This window comes from Salvelinus sp. IW2-2015, unplaced genomic scaffold (genome assembly GCF_002910315.2).
Source record: "Salvelinus sp. IW2-2015 unplaced genomic scaffold, ASM291031v2 Un_scaffold2990, whole genome shotgun sequence".
NCBI lineage: Eukaryota > Metazoa > Chordata > Actinopteri > Salmoniformes > Salmonidae > Salvelinus > Salvelinus sp. IW2-2015.
In genome coordinates, this window is record NW_019944284.1 from 48,569 (window position 1) to 63,807 (window position 15,239).

General features: G+C 42.6%; 1 protein-coding gene across 1 annotated transcript; it reads right to left on the bottom strand.

Annotated features, from left to right (window-relative positions):
- Positions 1-860: 860 nt before the first annotated feature.
- Positions 861-8,935, bottom strand: LOC112075116 (homeobox protein Nkx-2.3-like). The gene is given in 6 exon segments (XM_024142152.2): positions 861-1,885; positions 1,888-1,959; positions 2,989-3,031; positions 3,034-3,074; positions 3,077-3,239; positions 8,882-8,935. Coding segments are annotated over 6 exon segments (933 nt in total). The 3' UTR covers positions 861-1,325.
- Between the last annotated feature and the right edge of the window lie 6,304 nt (positions 8,936-15,239).

A 15,239-nucleotide genomic window follows, 5' to 3' on the forward strand; every position in this document is an offset into this window, starting at 1 on the left:
GTAGGCTACAATTGCAATGCGTTTACCTGCTATTGCGGGAATYGGACATTTTGAATGCAAGGTTTTCATTGAAATATTGTGCACCGGTTTAGTGGAATTGTGTCTAAAGAGAGAGAATGAGTCTTTCCTTGTCTTGATATCCATGTCGTGTCTTGCCAAGAGGCCATTCATGCCTCAATGTAGTCTATTCATTGTCCGTCGTCTATTCTACTTTAGATGTGGCTTTTCGAAGATGATTGTGATGAAAGTGATTTGCAGAGATTATTCTTATCCAGCATGTGTGTAACATTATTGCTATTTTCTATCCCCATTTTTATAACTCGTAATTAAAGGCACATCGAAAAGCAGGTGATATTTCAATAATATCAGACATCTTGACAAATTAGAACAACTTGTAGATAACGGGAAGTTAGCCTATCCATCTCTCTCGCTCGCTCTCTCTCTCTCACACACACTCACGCACACCCACACGCACACTGGGAGAATTAGGATCCCACCATAGAAAACTCTCAAGAGCCTCACAAAGAATGTAATGGACCGTGGAAAGCTTGCACAAAGTAGCAAAAATATGGAATTTATTCGTTTTCGAAAGCAAGTTATGAGATTTTATCAAATTGTCTTGGTTGTGTTCAGAGCCCAAGGTTGGATTACAGCCCATTTCAATTTCTGCCATTCCAGGATTTTTTAAATTAGAAAATGGAATAAATCAAAAAATGTTCAATGAATTACATAAGCTTGAAAACAATCAAACACTCTCTCTCACTTGTCATGTCATCATGGCTAAAGAAACATTAGAAATATCAAACAAATCGTTGAGAATAGTAGATTGGGAAATCCACCTACAGGCCATYACTGTTGAATAATCCGGACATCCTTTTAAGCACATKYTTACAAGTAACTAGAMCACCCTTACTCCGTATATCACAATTATCAAACGTCTAGTCTCGTGATTAGGCCTATCCTATATATCCAACGTTAACTGGATAGTTGGTCATTCAAATAAAATGAGACCATTGTTGGTCGTAAATCCATTTCAACCGTTACGCACAGCTTCTTTCTGATGACCGTCACCGAGAGTGGAGTAAACATGTTGAATTTGCACCTTTTCAGTCTTAATCCAACGACAGCCACCCCACCAGGCAGACACGAATGCCTATAACTACATAAMAACAACACTGTTTCCGAAATACTGCTGAGAAATAACTCCCTTTATTTTAAAAAGGGGAAGAACCCTTTAAAAAACGGCATGAGAGGATTCGATTAATGTCACCGGTGTGGGTGTAAAACAATGCTCTGGTTTGATCCGGGCTGTAACCRGAGTGGGGCTACCAGGCCCGGATCCCTTGCAGTGAGCCCTGACATGTCGTGACCGCTGTCCCTTGGTGCGTTTGGGGCTGGGGAGAGGCGCTAAGCCCCCCAATGTTCCCCAAGTTCATGGCCATGAAGGGGTTAGCCGAGGTGGTTGGGGGGAGAGTAGGGATACTGGTGTAAGTACAGCTGTAGTTGCTGTTGTATGCCGGGTTGTTGTACGTGTAGGCCGGGTATCCGTTGTAACTATAGGGGTTCGACCCGTACGGAGCATTGTAGTTCTGAGTCCCGCCCAGACAGGGCTTCCCATCCCGGACCAGGACCGGCACCGCGACTCGTCTTGGCGGGGGAGGGTGGTGGTGTCCCGCCAGCTCCAGGGACTTGTCCTGCCGCTGCCGCTTACACTTGTACCGTCGGTTCTGGAACCAGATTTTGACCTGCGTGGAGGTGAGTTTRAGAGTGCTCGCCAGRTGTTCTCGTTCAGGAGCGGACAGGTACCGCTGCTGCTTGAAGCGCCGCTCTAACTCGAACACCTGGGCTTGGGAGAAGAGGACCCGGGGTTTCCGTCTGGTTCGTGCTTGGCCGGCCGATCCGAGTCCCCCTGGCCGCTGTCCTTCTCCTCCAGCGGCTTGGACACCACGCCACAGCTCTCTGTGGTGTCAAGAGATGAGCATAAACATTTTGTAGGCTACTCTGAAAATGGCAATTTAGTTTTATTAAAGTAGCCTATAAAAATATTTGGGAATATATTTCATAATTCTATCTTATTTGAAGTGTGTAGTTATAATTTCGTTTTACTGACATGAATGTGTAATTATTTTGTCAGTCAGTAGTCCTACCTTCTGAAAACCGTGACAGTAAAAACGTTCTAATCCAAACTATTCAAAACGTGTATATTTCACGATAAATGAGTTTAGATAAATGAAGTAAAAGAAACAAACGCGCCTATATAGTGAGAAATACTGTCTAAAGGTTGACCATAAATCAAAACCAAAGACAACCATTTTCCACAAATGTTTACTTTCACTTGGTTGCAGGCTAGGCCATGCTGTTCGTTTATTTTTAAGACGTATTACATTCATGCTATTCTATTGGTTATTAACATTCATGCTATTCTTTGGTTATAACATTCTGCTATTCTATTGGTTATAAGTGTTATAGTCCAATAACATTTGTGTGTCATAATTTCAACTAGTTTATCAGTCTATGCAGCCCTATAGAATAAAGACAATAGCAAATGAAACATATTTATACCCGTTGAGATAGTTATTCTCCTACATACCTAAATTAATTTTATTTGTAAATTTTCAAAAAATCTGATATTTTAAAGACGAGATTATTGAATTACTTAACATTCTCCAGACACCATTTTGGAATTAAAAATGTGTTGTGAATTATAACAGGCCTCGTTTGTGTCTTTGAAATGATAACACACTCTCAAAACCGCGCCTAACATTTTGCCTAAAACAAGACACTTTTTTAGACACATTTTCACTCCGCAATAATTTATTGCTATCCTTACATTTCTAGTTTTATATATACTGTCGATGCAATGATCATGAGTGTGTATATTGGAGAGCTTATTAGGTATTTTATTCAAAGCGATGCTGTGTGCCCTTTGTTCATACATCATTTCAGCAGAACAAAAATTCATAATAATCATCTTATTACTCAACTCACTGTTTTCCTGATCCTCCGGGTCTACCTCCAGCTTCGGGTCGGTCAGGTGCCCAGCCCGGGATGGACGAACATCTCCGGGGACAGACGGCCTCTCCATGCCCGTCCTGGGCCGCCAGGAACTCAGGGTAAGCCATGTTGTCTTCCCCGTCCGAGAACGGAGGGCTGTCGACCGCTGAAGCCAGCATACAGGACGAGTGCGCCTGGAAGTGCTGGGACTGGGTCTGCTGTTGCTGGGTCGATCCGGGTATGTACTAAGATGTTGTTGGTGTGGACAAAAAAAGTGGTTGATCTGTGCGGGTCCAGATGCGAGATTGGTGCTGTTGAGATCGGCTGACCTCTGCTGCTGCTGCTCTATGCTGTCGTAGTTTCAGAATATCCTTGACTGAAGAACAGCGTGCGTGGAAGTGAGCGGAGCTCGGAGATCTATGCCTTCGAGGTCCTGCCGCGCGCATCAAGGAAAATGAACCCGCTGAAGTAACATATGTGATACTATATTACCGTTTAAATAATTACTTGATTTTGAGGGCTCGGTAATCGGAGGTGCGCCGCCGCTAATACGGCTGGATATCCAACTCATCCCCTTGATGAAACAAACACAAATGTTGGTTAAAGGTTCATATCCTAGTAAGTGTGGCCTGGTATCTCCATAGGCTATAGACAAACCAGCCGTGCCGGTGCGATCTTTTGACAATTGAGTTCCTGTGTGTTTTGTAACTGGAGATGGGAGCAGGGCGAGCCCCTTGTCTCTTCCCGTGATGTCACTGGGTTGGGTCTGGGCGGGATGTACGTAACAGATTAGAAAGGGGAAGGTGGTGAGAGGAGCCAGTGCGCCGCAGCGAGCTAAGTATTTGACGCGTTGGGAGGGGGGAGAGCGGAGCTATTGAAGAGGTGACCCGCCTCATTGTAACCCCCCAACACCCCCCCCCTATATATAATACCCTCCCTACATTGTCTACGCTATAGGCATATAGGTTGCCCATTAATTTACGCATTTATCAGTGTTATTCTTATTCAGGTATTTTGGATGAGTTATTATTAAGATAACTTGATCCGGAATCACATTTGAGAACGATGGAGAGACAAAAAKCTCACCAAAACGCATGTGCACGCTCCCTCTTTCCATGAGCGCATGAAATAGCCTACCCCCTGACAAAAAATATACATATATTTCAAAATAGGCCATCAACTGGAATTCAAATATGACTTTTACGCATGGCGAAAACTAGGCAATTAGACAGAGCTGATCATGCGCTGTGACAATAAAATACTGAAAATAAAGTAATTGTCCCTTTTTGTGAACTTCATCTATACGGTTCCAAATGTTCCTGWACATATTGTTTTGAAGTACGTCAATGACAAGTTATGGATGTGCTGCCGTGCGTAATCCCCTTATATGTCTTGGGGACGTGAGTGAGAAATCTGTGCATGCTATCGAGCAAAAGCACGAGGAGAAAACGCCAAGCTATATGCCTGTCACTTCGTGAAGGTCAAGTGTCCGGCCTCTGCTAGGCCAACATATTCCATACAGCCATGCCGGTTTCCCGGACACAGAGATATTGGACTCAAACACTTTCTATAGAGAATCTACATTGAACATGCGTTTTAGTCTAGTGCTTAATCTTTGTGCGGGGAACCAGACCACGGACTAGGTCTGTACGGTTTTATAGGTCTATGTAGCTTGTAGAAATGAAATGTGGTTCTACGCTGAGTGTACAAAACATTAGGAACACAAGCTCTTTCCATGACAGACTGGCCAGTTGAACGCTATGATCCCTTATTGATGTCAGCTCTTAAATCCACATCAATCAGAGTAGATGTTTACGTTTTAGTCATTTAGCTGACACTCATATCCAGAGTGACTTACAGTGTTGAGTGGATACATTTTTGATTATTTTCTTCTACTGGTCCCTGGGAATCGAACTCGCAACCTTGGCGTTGTAAACGCTTTGCTCTATCAACTGAGCAACACGGGACCAGACAGATGAAAGGGAGAAGACCCGTTAAGAGAGATTTTAATGTTTGAGACAATTGAAATATGGATTGTGTGTGTGTGCCATTCAGTGGGCAAGACAAATATTTAAGTACCTTTGGACGGGGTAGGGTAGTAGGTGTGAGTGTTTCAAGAACTGAACGCTGCTGGGTGTTTCACGCTCAAACGTTTCCCGTGTGTATAAAGAATGGTCCACCACCCAAAGGAGATCCAGCCGACGTGACGCAACTGTGGGAAGCATTGGAGTCAACATGGGCCAGCATCCCTGTGGAACGCTTCGACACCATGTAGAGTCCATGTCCGACGAACTTGAGGATGTTCTGAGGGCAAAAGGGATGCAAGGTGTTCCTAATGTTTTGTGCACTCAGTGTATTGCTCCCAAATACACCAATGATGACATGAAGCAAAAAGGAAAGGGTGCAACTCTACTGCATTCAAAAAACTAATCTGTATTTAATGTCAGAGCAGATGTGTCACAGCAGGTACACGGTTCGACCTTCCCCAGGCTGCATGCAAAAACGCAGCTCCGACCTTCCACATTAAAGTGTGCTGTGAACAACAGATCTACATTTTTGATCAAGGATAACAAACATAACACTATTGTAATTTCCCCAAATTTGAACAGTAGGTGATTGGCAATAACCGAATACATGAGTAGCCTAGCCCTAGACTAGCCTATAAGCTAGCCGTGCTGCAGCACCCATTAGCCAAAGATGCCATGCACATCGTACCATATAAGTAACACAAAAAAGACTATGCGAAGAGTAGCTAGCTGCAGCAGTAGCCCATGGCGGGTGTCTCTGTGCCTTCTTATCCGGCTATATTAATAACTCCGTGGGGACGATAAGCAGGGTATCGCGGCAATTAACATTCCTCCAGCAAAACTGATTGACGTTTTTAGCCAATACAATCTGCTCCCTATCAACTCCCTTTCCGTTTCACACACACACACACACACAACACACACACACACACACACACACCACACACACACACACACACACACACACCACACACACACACACACACACACACACACACACAACACACACACACACACATCACACTTACACACCACACACACACAACAGCACAGCGGTCACTTTGTGCCCTCAGTTCTAGACCGGTCCCTCACTCACACAGACACTCCTGTAGCTTGAGTAACGTTTTTTTCATGCATGGCAGCGAGGCAGGGTTTTCCCTCACCAGACACAACGCAGAGAGGTGCCATGGTATTAGCTAGCTCTGACAGACAGATTAGTCCACCCATTTGCTGCTTGTGTGTGTGCGTGTGCGTGTGTGTGTGTGTGCGTGTTCCTTCGTTCAAATGTGCGTGCACCATATCTGTGCCATYAAGTCGAATCAAATGCAATCTGAAATCTGACCTGAAATCTGACTTAATACAGATGCCGGCTAGGCCCAACCATAAACCATAGCAAGACACTGCAGAGGCGTATAGGCCTACTCGTGACAATGATTCACTGACTAGACAGGGACCTAGAGGAGGAGGAGGAGGACGGATATTGTCAGATATATGTCTGATGATGAATTCTAGTTACACGGCTCGCAGACAKGCKGGCGCGCATTCTCKTTCGTGGTATATCAACGCCACCGGTCATGTCCTCGTGGAAGTCGGGACGCTCGTAAAATAGTGCCTAACAAGGCCACCGGTGGACTGTGTTTAGACTGGCCAKGAGACGACGGGGCTCGAGTCACCATGTCCGTTCATGTAGTTTAAATAAGCATTAAATCCAACGACGCCAACGAATGTTGGGTAACGCGATGCGTTCTGAGGTCAAGAACATAGTTTTGCCCCCTTGCAAAAAAAATACATATTTTAGAGTACCACCATGACAATGTTTGCTAACGTAACATAGACCATGGTATAGTTTCGTCATATGAATTCTTCTATCCATTGGAGACATTTGCCGAGTGAGAATCCTGATAGATGTGAAATGACTCAATGTGTCTATAAAGCTGAATTTACTATTTCATAAGGCTTATTTTGAGGTCTAGTTAAACACCTAACAAGCGTCCCTGAAGACTCATGGTTTACAGTCCACAGCAGGCCTGTAAAGTAACGGTTATTCCTATTAGAATCAGACAGAGGGATACGTTCTTTGGAATTTGGTTTTCACCCGCAACCTATTATTCAGGAATGACTGCTAGCGTTGGGAAGGAGGACTAAGCATACTGTATGATTTACACCGTTATAATGCAGAGAGTATGTCAAGCACTTTCTTACCCTACAAATCCAGAGCCTTGCTGTTGGTCTGTTCTACACTGATTAATTTAATGCACACAGCGTGCTGTCCCAGGTCTAAATCAGTCCCTGCAGTAGAGGAACAGTAAAACAAATAGTATTAATTAATGCATGTGGGAACTTCTAGTTGCTTCAAGCCCAGAAGTTGAGTTTGAGGGACCTGAGACAGCATCTAAACTGGAACAACGATGTTCAGTAACGGGTGCAATAATCCAAGTAAAAACAGCATTTTATTTAGCGTTTAACAAAAATGTATTTTATTTATAATTTGAGTAGCATAAGATAGTTTAAATCAAATCAAAAACAGTAGATATGAAAAACAAACCATTTCTAAAAATCAATGCATGCTGTGAAATCATGATAAATGATGGGTGTGAGTTTGGGTTCAGCTATGGTTATTAACACCGACACTTGAGTTATTTTTTACACCAATTAGTGTTAATTGGACGTTGCGCTTACAGTGTTAATTAAGCCCTGAATCAACATTTAAGAAATGTGATACACTAGTTAACACTTGACCAATGTGCTACTGTGTCTAGTAAATCGGACACAGTCTGCAGCCCTTTCCATACATCTTCAAGAAGCATTTTATAGAACTTGTGGAAGAAACCCAAAGATGCCACGCCGTGAAGACACCCCCACACTTAACTAAGCGGTATTCTTATAGGCAAGAGTTTTTTTTTTTTTTTTCACTACGATACGACATGAAACTTTTTTCCATAACTTCTTATTATAAAAAAAAAAAAACATCTCGAAAAACATACATTATGTAGCCTTTTAAAACGTTGTTTACATTTAGGCCAAAGTGTTTCTCCTGTATGAATCATACTGCGGTGAAAGTGTAATTGCACGGGAGTACATTTTATTGTTTTGAATATTTGGTAGCTCCGGTGCAAATTCATATGCCTACTTTTTTAAACGCAACGCTCTGTCCTTGTTTAATGGTCATGTTTTTGTTTGCTTGTCTTGTTCTATGCTTGTTCTATGAACGAAATGTGATCATAATTTTTGAATTTTATTTGTTGTGGTACATTCAATGAAAATAGGCCTTCACGAAAAAATAAAAAGTCATTTAGATAGAATATAAACTAGGCCTAAAAAAGTAATTGCAGAGAGAGTTGTACTGCGTTCTACTCATGATCAATGCCATTTTATACAATTGTGATTTATTAATTCAAGTTATTAGAGGTGAAGGCTTATTGGAATTCTACAGCACAAATTCGTTTTTGGACACGTTGATTGTGAATCATAAATATAATGATGATTATTATCATATATATTCACAATCAACGTTTTGCAAAAAACTAATTTGTGCTGTCAAACTCAGGAGCTATTGTGCCTTTATCACATATTCATAACAGTAATCGTTGTTGTTATTTTTGGCAAACTCATATGTTAACGTTGATTATATTTATTTGCATTCATTTGCTCAGAAATGGCTGTGCCTTTTTAGCCTTTATTCTTCATTTATCCTGCTGTTATTTTAGGTGTATCGAGTGGTAGACAGGTTAGTCAGTCCCCACATTTTATTACCCCGTTATAGACTGCAGCCTTAGATTCGAACAGAAACGACGAGAGCCGGAAAAGCGTTAGGAATCAAAACGTGTTGGACAAAACACAGAACCCTCGGATTTTCTCACCTTATTATGCCACGTGACGTCTCTTTCCTCCGCGCCGGGCCGTGATCCAAACATGAGCACAAGGGGACACCGAACCTCCCCAWGTCTCTCTCTCTGGATGCTGAGGTTGCTTTTATGGCGGGATGTATCACATAAGCCGAGYCCTAATATATATCCGAACTCTTTGATATGTTTAATAGCACGTATCAAAGTATGTGGCCGCCTTGTTCTAAGTGTTAAAGTATTAAGATGAATCAAAATGGAAGAAAAATAGCCCGTCGCAGGCCTTTGGTCTTTGCTGTTTCAAACAATGTTTCTCCGATATATTTCACTTGTTTCTGTGTCAAATCGGGAGGGGATGAGATTTCACTGACATTTCAGTGTTAGGCGTTTACCTGGCTTTTGGGAAAGGAGTGGGGGGTAAGGGTAGAGGGTAAGGGGGGGGCAACAAAAGGAAATGCTACACCTCTTGTCGTCTGTCAATTGTGGCCAAGTATAGGCGCCAGGGTCGAATGCTTGGTTGCGGTTCGAACCATTGGGAAGCCTATAGTGGAGAGAAAAGGGAAGGGAGCGAGACGAGAGATAATCTCATCCGCTCGCGATGTTTAGATTGGGACAGCGTCTTCTTCCTCGGGCCTCGCAATGGCCGGTTTGAGAGAGTTAAAGGGAGGCCCGGGCTCAAAGTAAACACGCCCTTTGTACTTAAAGTTACTGAGTAGAGTGCACGTGTGGATGGCCGGTTCGTTTGTTTTGGACAATGACTATGGACAATTAGGTTATTTTTCATAAGGTAAGATGCCTCCAATAACAAACACAATGGGAGACCAGACCATGGCTATAGGGTCTATGAATAAGGAATGWTTACATYCGTAAAAAAATTACATTCACAATCGACAARTGATATCTTGTAGCTTCCAAAAATGTGTCCTTCCTTTGCGCCAAAACGTTGCTCTGCTGCTGTGGTKTCACTTTCTGTTATTAGTGTTCTGATGAACTTGATAGGCCTACTACACCGTAATAGTTTATATCATGGTAAAATCACAAAACATGTCGGCCTYTCTGTGTTGWTGTTTGTTCTWACTGTATGTCGATAACGGTTCTGTTTTCTTGCCGCATGCTGCGACCACGACAACAGTGGTCAGATAACCAGTCAGCTGATTTGATTAATGGACATTTGCATCGTTTCTGCAGGTGGCTCTCCCTACGTCACAGAGAGATCTGGTGTGTCTTCTGTTGGAGAAAGTGTGGCGGGTACTGAAAGGAGTACTAATCTGAGAACGACATTATGAAACGAAATCAACCGGACAAAAAAGCCAAATCACAAGGCCCAGGCTGCGTCAAGGCCAGTTGTTATTTGGCAGAATAGAATCGCTAAATAGTAGCCCGGCCATTTACGGAGGGGGATTTCATATCAAAAACTGCATGATTAAAGTTTTGTGACTAAGTTTGCCCAGAAAAAAGGCAACTTCTTTTTAATGTGAGGTCTGGCAGCAAACAACCATTTGCCGAGAGAGTAGACCAGTTGTCCATCAATCAAAAAGAGCAGCTTGTGAAAAAGGGAAAAGATTTCATTGCATATTCCTTGGCTGTGGATGAAGAGCACCGACATTTCTGACATTGCCCAGTTGTCAATTTTCATCCGCGGAGTGGACTCCAGCCTAAGCGTGACAGAGGAGTTTTTGGCTTTACGTCCTATGCAATGGCACAACTACGGGGCCAATGATTTGTATGAAGAGGTGTCAAGATGTGTAAATGAGATGGAGCTGCCTTGGGAAAAACTTGTGGGTTTGACAACCGACGGAGCACCTGCGATGTGTGGAACAGGAGCGGACTGGTGGCGAAGATACGGGAAAAGATGCAAGAGGAAAACGCGACAGGTGAGCTGACAGCTTATCATTGTATCATACACCAGGAAGCGTTGTGCGGTAAAGCCTTGAAAATGGAGCATGTATATGAGCATCCATCACGCGCACAGTTAACTTTATCAGAGCCAAAGGTTTGAATCACCGCCAGTTCAAGGCATTTCTGACCGGAGTTAGAAACGGAGCATGGTGATTTGCCTTATCACACAGAGGTGCGATGGCTAAGCCAGGGAAAGGTGCTTCAAAGATGTTAGGCTTCGTGAGGAGATTTGTCTGTTCTTGGACAGCAAAGGGAAGACACAACACAACTCCGAGCGAATGTTTCTGTGTGAAATGGCTTTTTCTGTGTGACATTACGAGTCATCTGAATGCAATGAACTTGCAGCTGCAGGTGGGATCATGTCATCTCTGATATGTACAGTACAGTGAAGGCATTTAACCAAACTGACTCTGTGGGAGACGCAGATGCGGAAAGAAAATTTGAGCCACTTCCAGCTGCCAGACCATGAAGAGAAGCTCTCTACCAGTGCGTTCCCGAGCGCACAGTTGGCTGATAGTAGTCATGCTTGCCGCTGACTTTCGACGCCGATTTGCTGACTTTGAAGCACAAAAAAGCAGGTTGGAAACTGCTGGGTACCCATTTGCTGTTGACGTGGAAGCTACCACCAAACCTCCAAATGGAGTTGATTGACCTCCAATGCAATATGCACTGAGGGCAAAATATGCGGCAGTGGGTGCTGCGGAGTTCGCTACCGTTTCCTCCCGACACACATGCCCCAGCTGCGCATCCAGGCTGCTCAGGTGTCTATGTTTTGGCAGGCACATACCGTGTGTACAACTGTTTTCTTTGTGATACCTGAACAAACATCACACAGAAGTCGACTTATGCTAACTACCTCCACTCAATTCTGAGGATTTTCCTCAGCTCAGAGCCTTACCCGAACATTTGATGAACTTGTGGAAAAGATGGGGACACCACTAAGTATCACCTCTCAACAAGTGAACATTACTGTGCATCACATATTTAGAGTTTTTACTCAGTTCAAGTTTAAGTTAGTTTAATATTCTGTTTTCACTGCATGTTCTTCTCCTTAAACAAAGTGTTGTTTTTGATTAATAGATTTCGCACTTTATTTTTAGTTTTTTTCAATCCATTATATTAAAATATTTCAGTTGAGTGGATGATAGAAAATTGCTATTATTGTTTTTTTCTTTGAAGTAAATTTTAGCCCCACTTTTGCTAAAATGAAAATATAGGCTACTGTATGGTGTGCTTGAATACCGGTTTCTTTCATTTAATGTTCATGTATGGGGATTTTTTTATAAGAGAATTTTGTCTTTTGTGTCTGTTGAAAATTAATAGTTACTGACAGAGCAATAAGAAATATTGCTTTATTTATCTGATCATATTGGAATATATTTGTTAGGTTTTCAGTAGGTTCAATTAGGTTCACTAGAACTTATGCGTCATTTAAAAATTTTCCAATGAACATCTTCGAACAGTCACGGCCCTCGGCTTGGTAGCTAAATTTTTTATTTGGCCCTCCGTCCATTTGTACTTTGACAACCCTGCCTTAGAAGGTTCTCGGACCGATAAAAAGCCTCGGTGCATTTGCATTGACTTCAATTCATTTTGAAGCATTACAATAATGGTGACATTTAGAAAAAGTCCCCAGAGTTGCAAGACTAGGTGCAATTGAAACCGGCTCGGCCCCATAGAGACGGACCCCGACATTTCTGTCACTGCGATACGTCATTCAAGGACCCCGTAGCAAGGCATGGAAAAAAGTGGAATTTCAGCACCAAATTAAGGTTTTGCTCGGGCACCGAATGGACCTATCGAGCCGAAATTGGGATTCCGAGGTCGTCCCTCACATAGGGCTAACCATAATGTGAAACTGGAACCCGCACTAGAACATAACTACGTATTATTTGTTTTATTATGGTTTAAATGGAAGGCGCTGTGAATTTTGGGCTGCTCTGAAATATGTGATAGTTGGCCTTCTAAACGAGTTGGAAAAAGTGAGTTTGGAGTCAGATCGGTATCAGTTTTGGTGTCTGAAAATATCTAATTGGCTGATGGACACTGACTTGCTAGTTGACTTTTGGTGCATTTGCAATATGTTTCAACAGTGAAAAAACACACCAAAATAGCATTCTGAAATCACCACTAAAAAATGCAATCAATGCCGTGCCGAGTTCAACGAGAATGACCCCGCTTGACCGTAGCTTGCTCGGTCTGAGCGCAGCGACAGTGACAAAGAAGATGACCCTTGACCCTACATTTACAGTCTTTTTGCTTTTGGGAGACAGAGAGAGAACTTGTTAAGGTTTAGAAGCAGCACAATTTGACCTCAGGAACGTTCCTAAGGTCTCTGTGCAAGCCTAACATTGACCGTGTGTGGCATTAAACACTTAACAGTTTAAAAGAAGGTGTTTACATCAAACAGGTTTACAATGACATCTCACCCCCCATAGGAATCACATTGCCTGCACCCCTGAAATTCAACCTGAAGCCTATGTGGGTTATGAATGTCTTAATGAACCTGTCTTCAATGACAATCCTATCAGGCCACTATGAGGTCTACCTGTGTTGATTCTAAGCTCCTGGAGCAACCGGAAGTGGATAAAACAACCCTAAAAGTGGTTTTGCCATACCCATACCAGCTAGTTTTGTGATATATAGTGCATTCAACCCCTGTGTAAATCAGTCAGTTCTTAACGTATAGACTTAAAAACTCAGGATTCTGTAAAGCATACCCCGATCAGGAATATGTCTTTACTATGTTAGCTCCTGTGCCAACCGGAAGTGTCCTTAAATAATACGGGCGCGCAACGATCATACAGGTGCTGTTCATCGAAAGGTTCTAAAACAAGTTCCAGATCTTCGATAATGTGGGAACTCTCCATATGGAACGGTCCAACCCCTACATGAGATCTGAAATCAGTAATCTTCGCTAAAACAGGATGTCAAGGAAAAGCTGCTCTCACTATTGTACACCACACACACACACACACACACACACCACACACACACACAACACACACACACACACACACACACACACACAGACACATCACCACACCACACACACACAACACACACACACACAACGATCAACCACACACACAAGGAGTTGGACGTGAAAAAGTATGGCTGCTTAAAGCACACACATAAGCCTTGAAGCTTTTTAGGGGGATCCAGACTTCCATACCCGCTCGTGGGAGGAGCTGTATACTACCCGCCCCAAATATGAGTGGCTGGCCTGAGTGAATTTAATGGAGGTTTTCAAAAAACATATTCTGTTTTTTTCTGTCTAGGAAATATTATTTGTTTCTTTCTCTTCATCGAGTCCCAAAATGGCCTGAGTGATTTATGGGAGGTTTTTCAAAAAAATACTTCTAAGTCCAAACTTTTCAAATGCACCTGGTATTGTCTTTTGGGGTTACCGCAGGCGTCTCATTTTTCAAAACGGTTGAAATTGCTGCTTTTAAGGGTGCGCATCCCATGAGTGTCACCATGACCGATGAGGTAAACTATTCTTCGTTCTTCTTGAACTTTCCGGTAGGCTAGAAGCTTTCCGGTGTTTTGCTGCTTCGGACACAGGTCGACGCAGGTATGCACTTTGATTTATCGTTATCGGTAACTAAGGTGCAGCCAAGTGGAAATACGAAAGCTTTCCTAGCTATTTCGCACGTGACGGAATTTGAACACAAGAACGTTTTCTAAGTGAAAAGGTGCTACAGCTCAGAGCCATGTATTTACCACTCAGACCCCCTAGCCTCTATGTACGGGTTAAACTTTTGGTAATTTTGGTGGCCAAACAAAAATGTAAGACTACAATTGACTGCATACGTTCCCCCAAATGTTTATACGAAAAAAAATGTTTTTGTATTGATGGACAATTGGCAGGACTGCCATTGTATTTCTCAGTTACATGTCTGTTCAATAAAAATGGTTTACACGTTTATTTTTTTAAGAAACTACATGGAACTACAAACCGAATAAAACACCATTAATCCATGCAGTGGCGATTGCGTTACATTCATTCTTATCCTTGAAAAGGCTTCTGAGTTTCAGAAAATCGAAAACAGTACATATAGGCCAATAAAACCGACAAATGTTTTAATAGGGATTTAAATAAAGAAAATAATATAACTCTTATGGTTAAAATGGTTAAAAAAAACCAAATATATCGTCGGCAATATGTTCAATTAACGTAAAAATAAATAAATTAGTCAGGCTCTGCGCATGCTGAGTCGGTATATTTGCCACACTTATCTGGTCTGTTTGCTAACGCGGCTTGGATGTGGTCCTACTTGGTTTGCTGAAAATTCGTGCATACTCGGAGGCACGCCTGCATTTCTTTGCCTCGCTCTAAGAGCACAGAATAATTCGTGCATCGACACTAACATCCTACGTAAACAGATCAATTCCGTCGTTCTCTACTTGTACGACAGCGACAACATAATCTATAATAAGACCAACTGATGCGCAAATACCAGTCCGCTTGTAT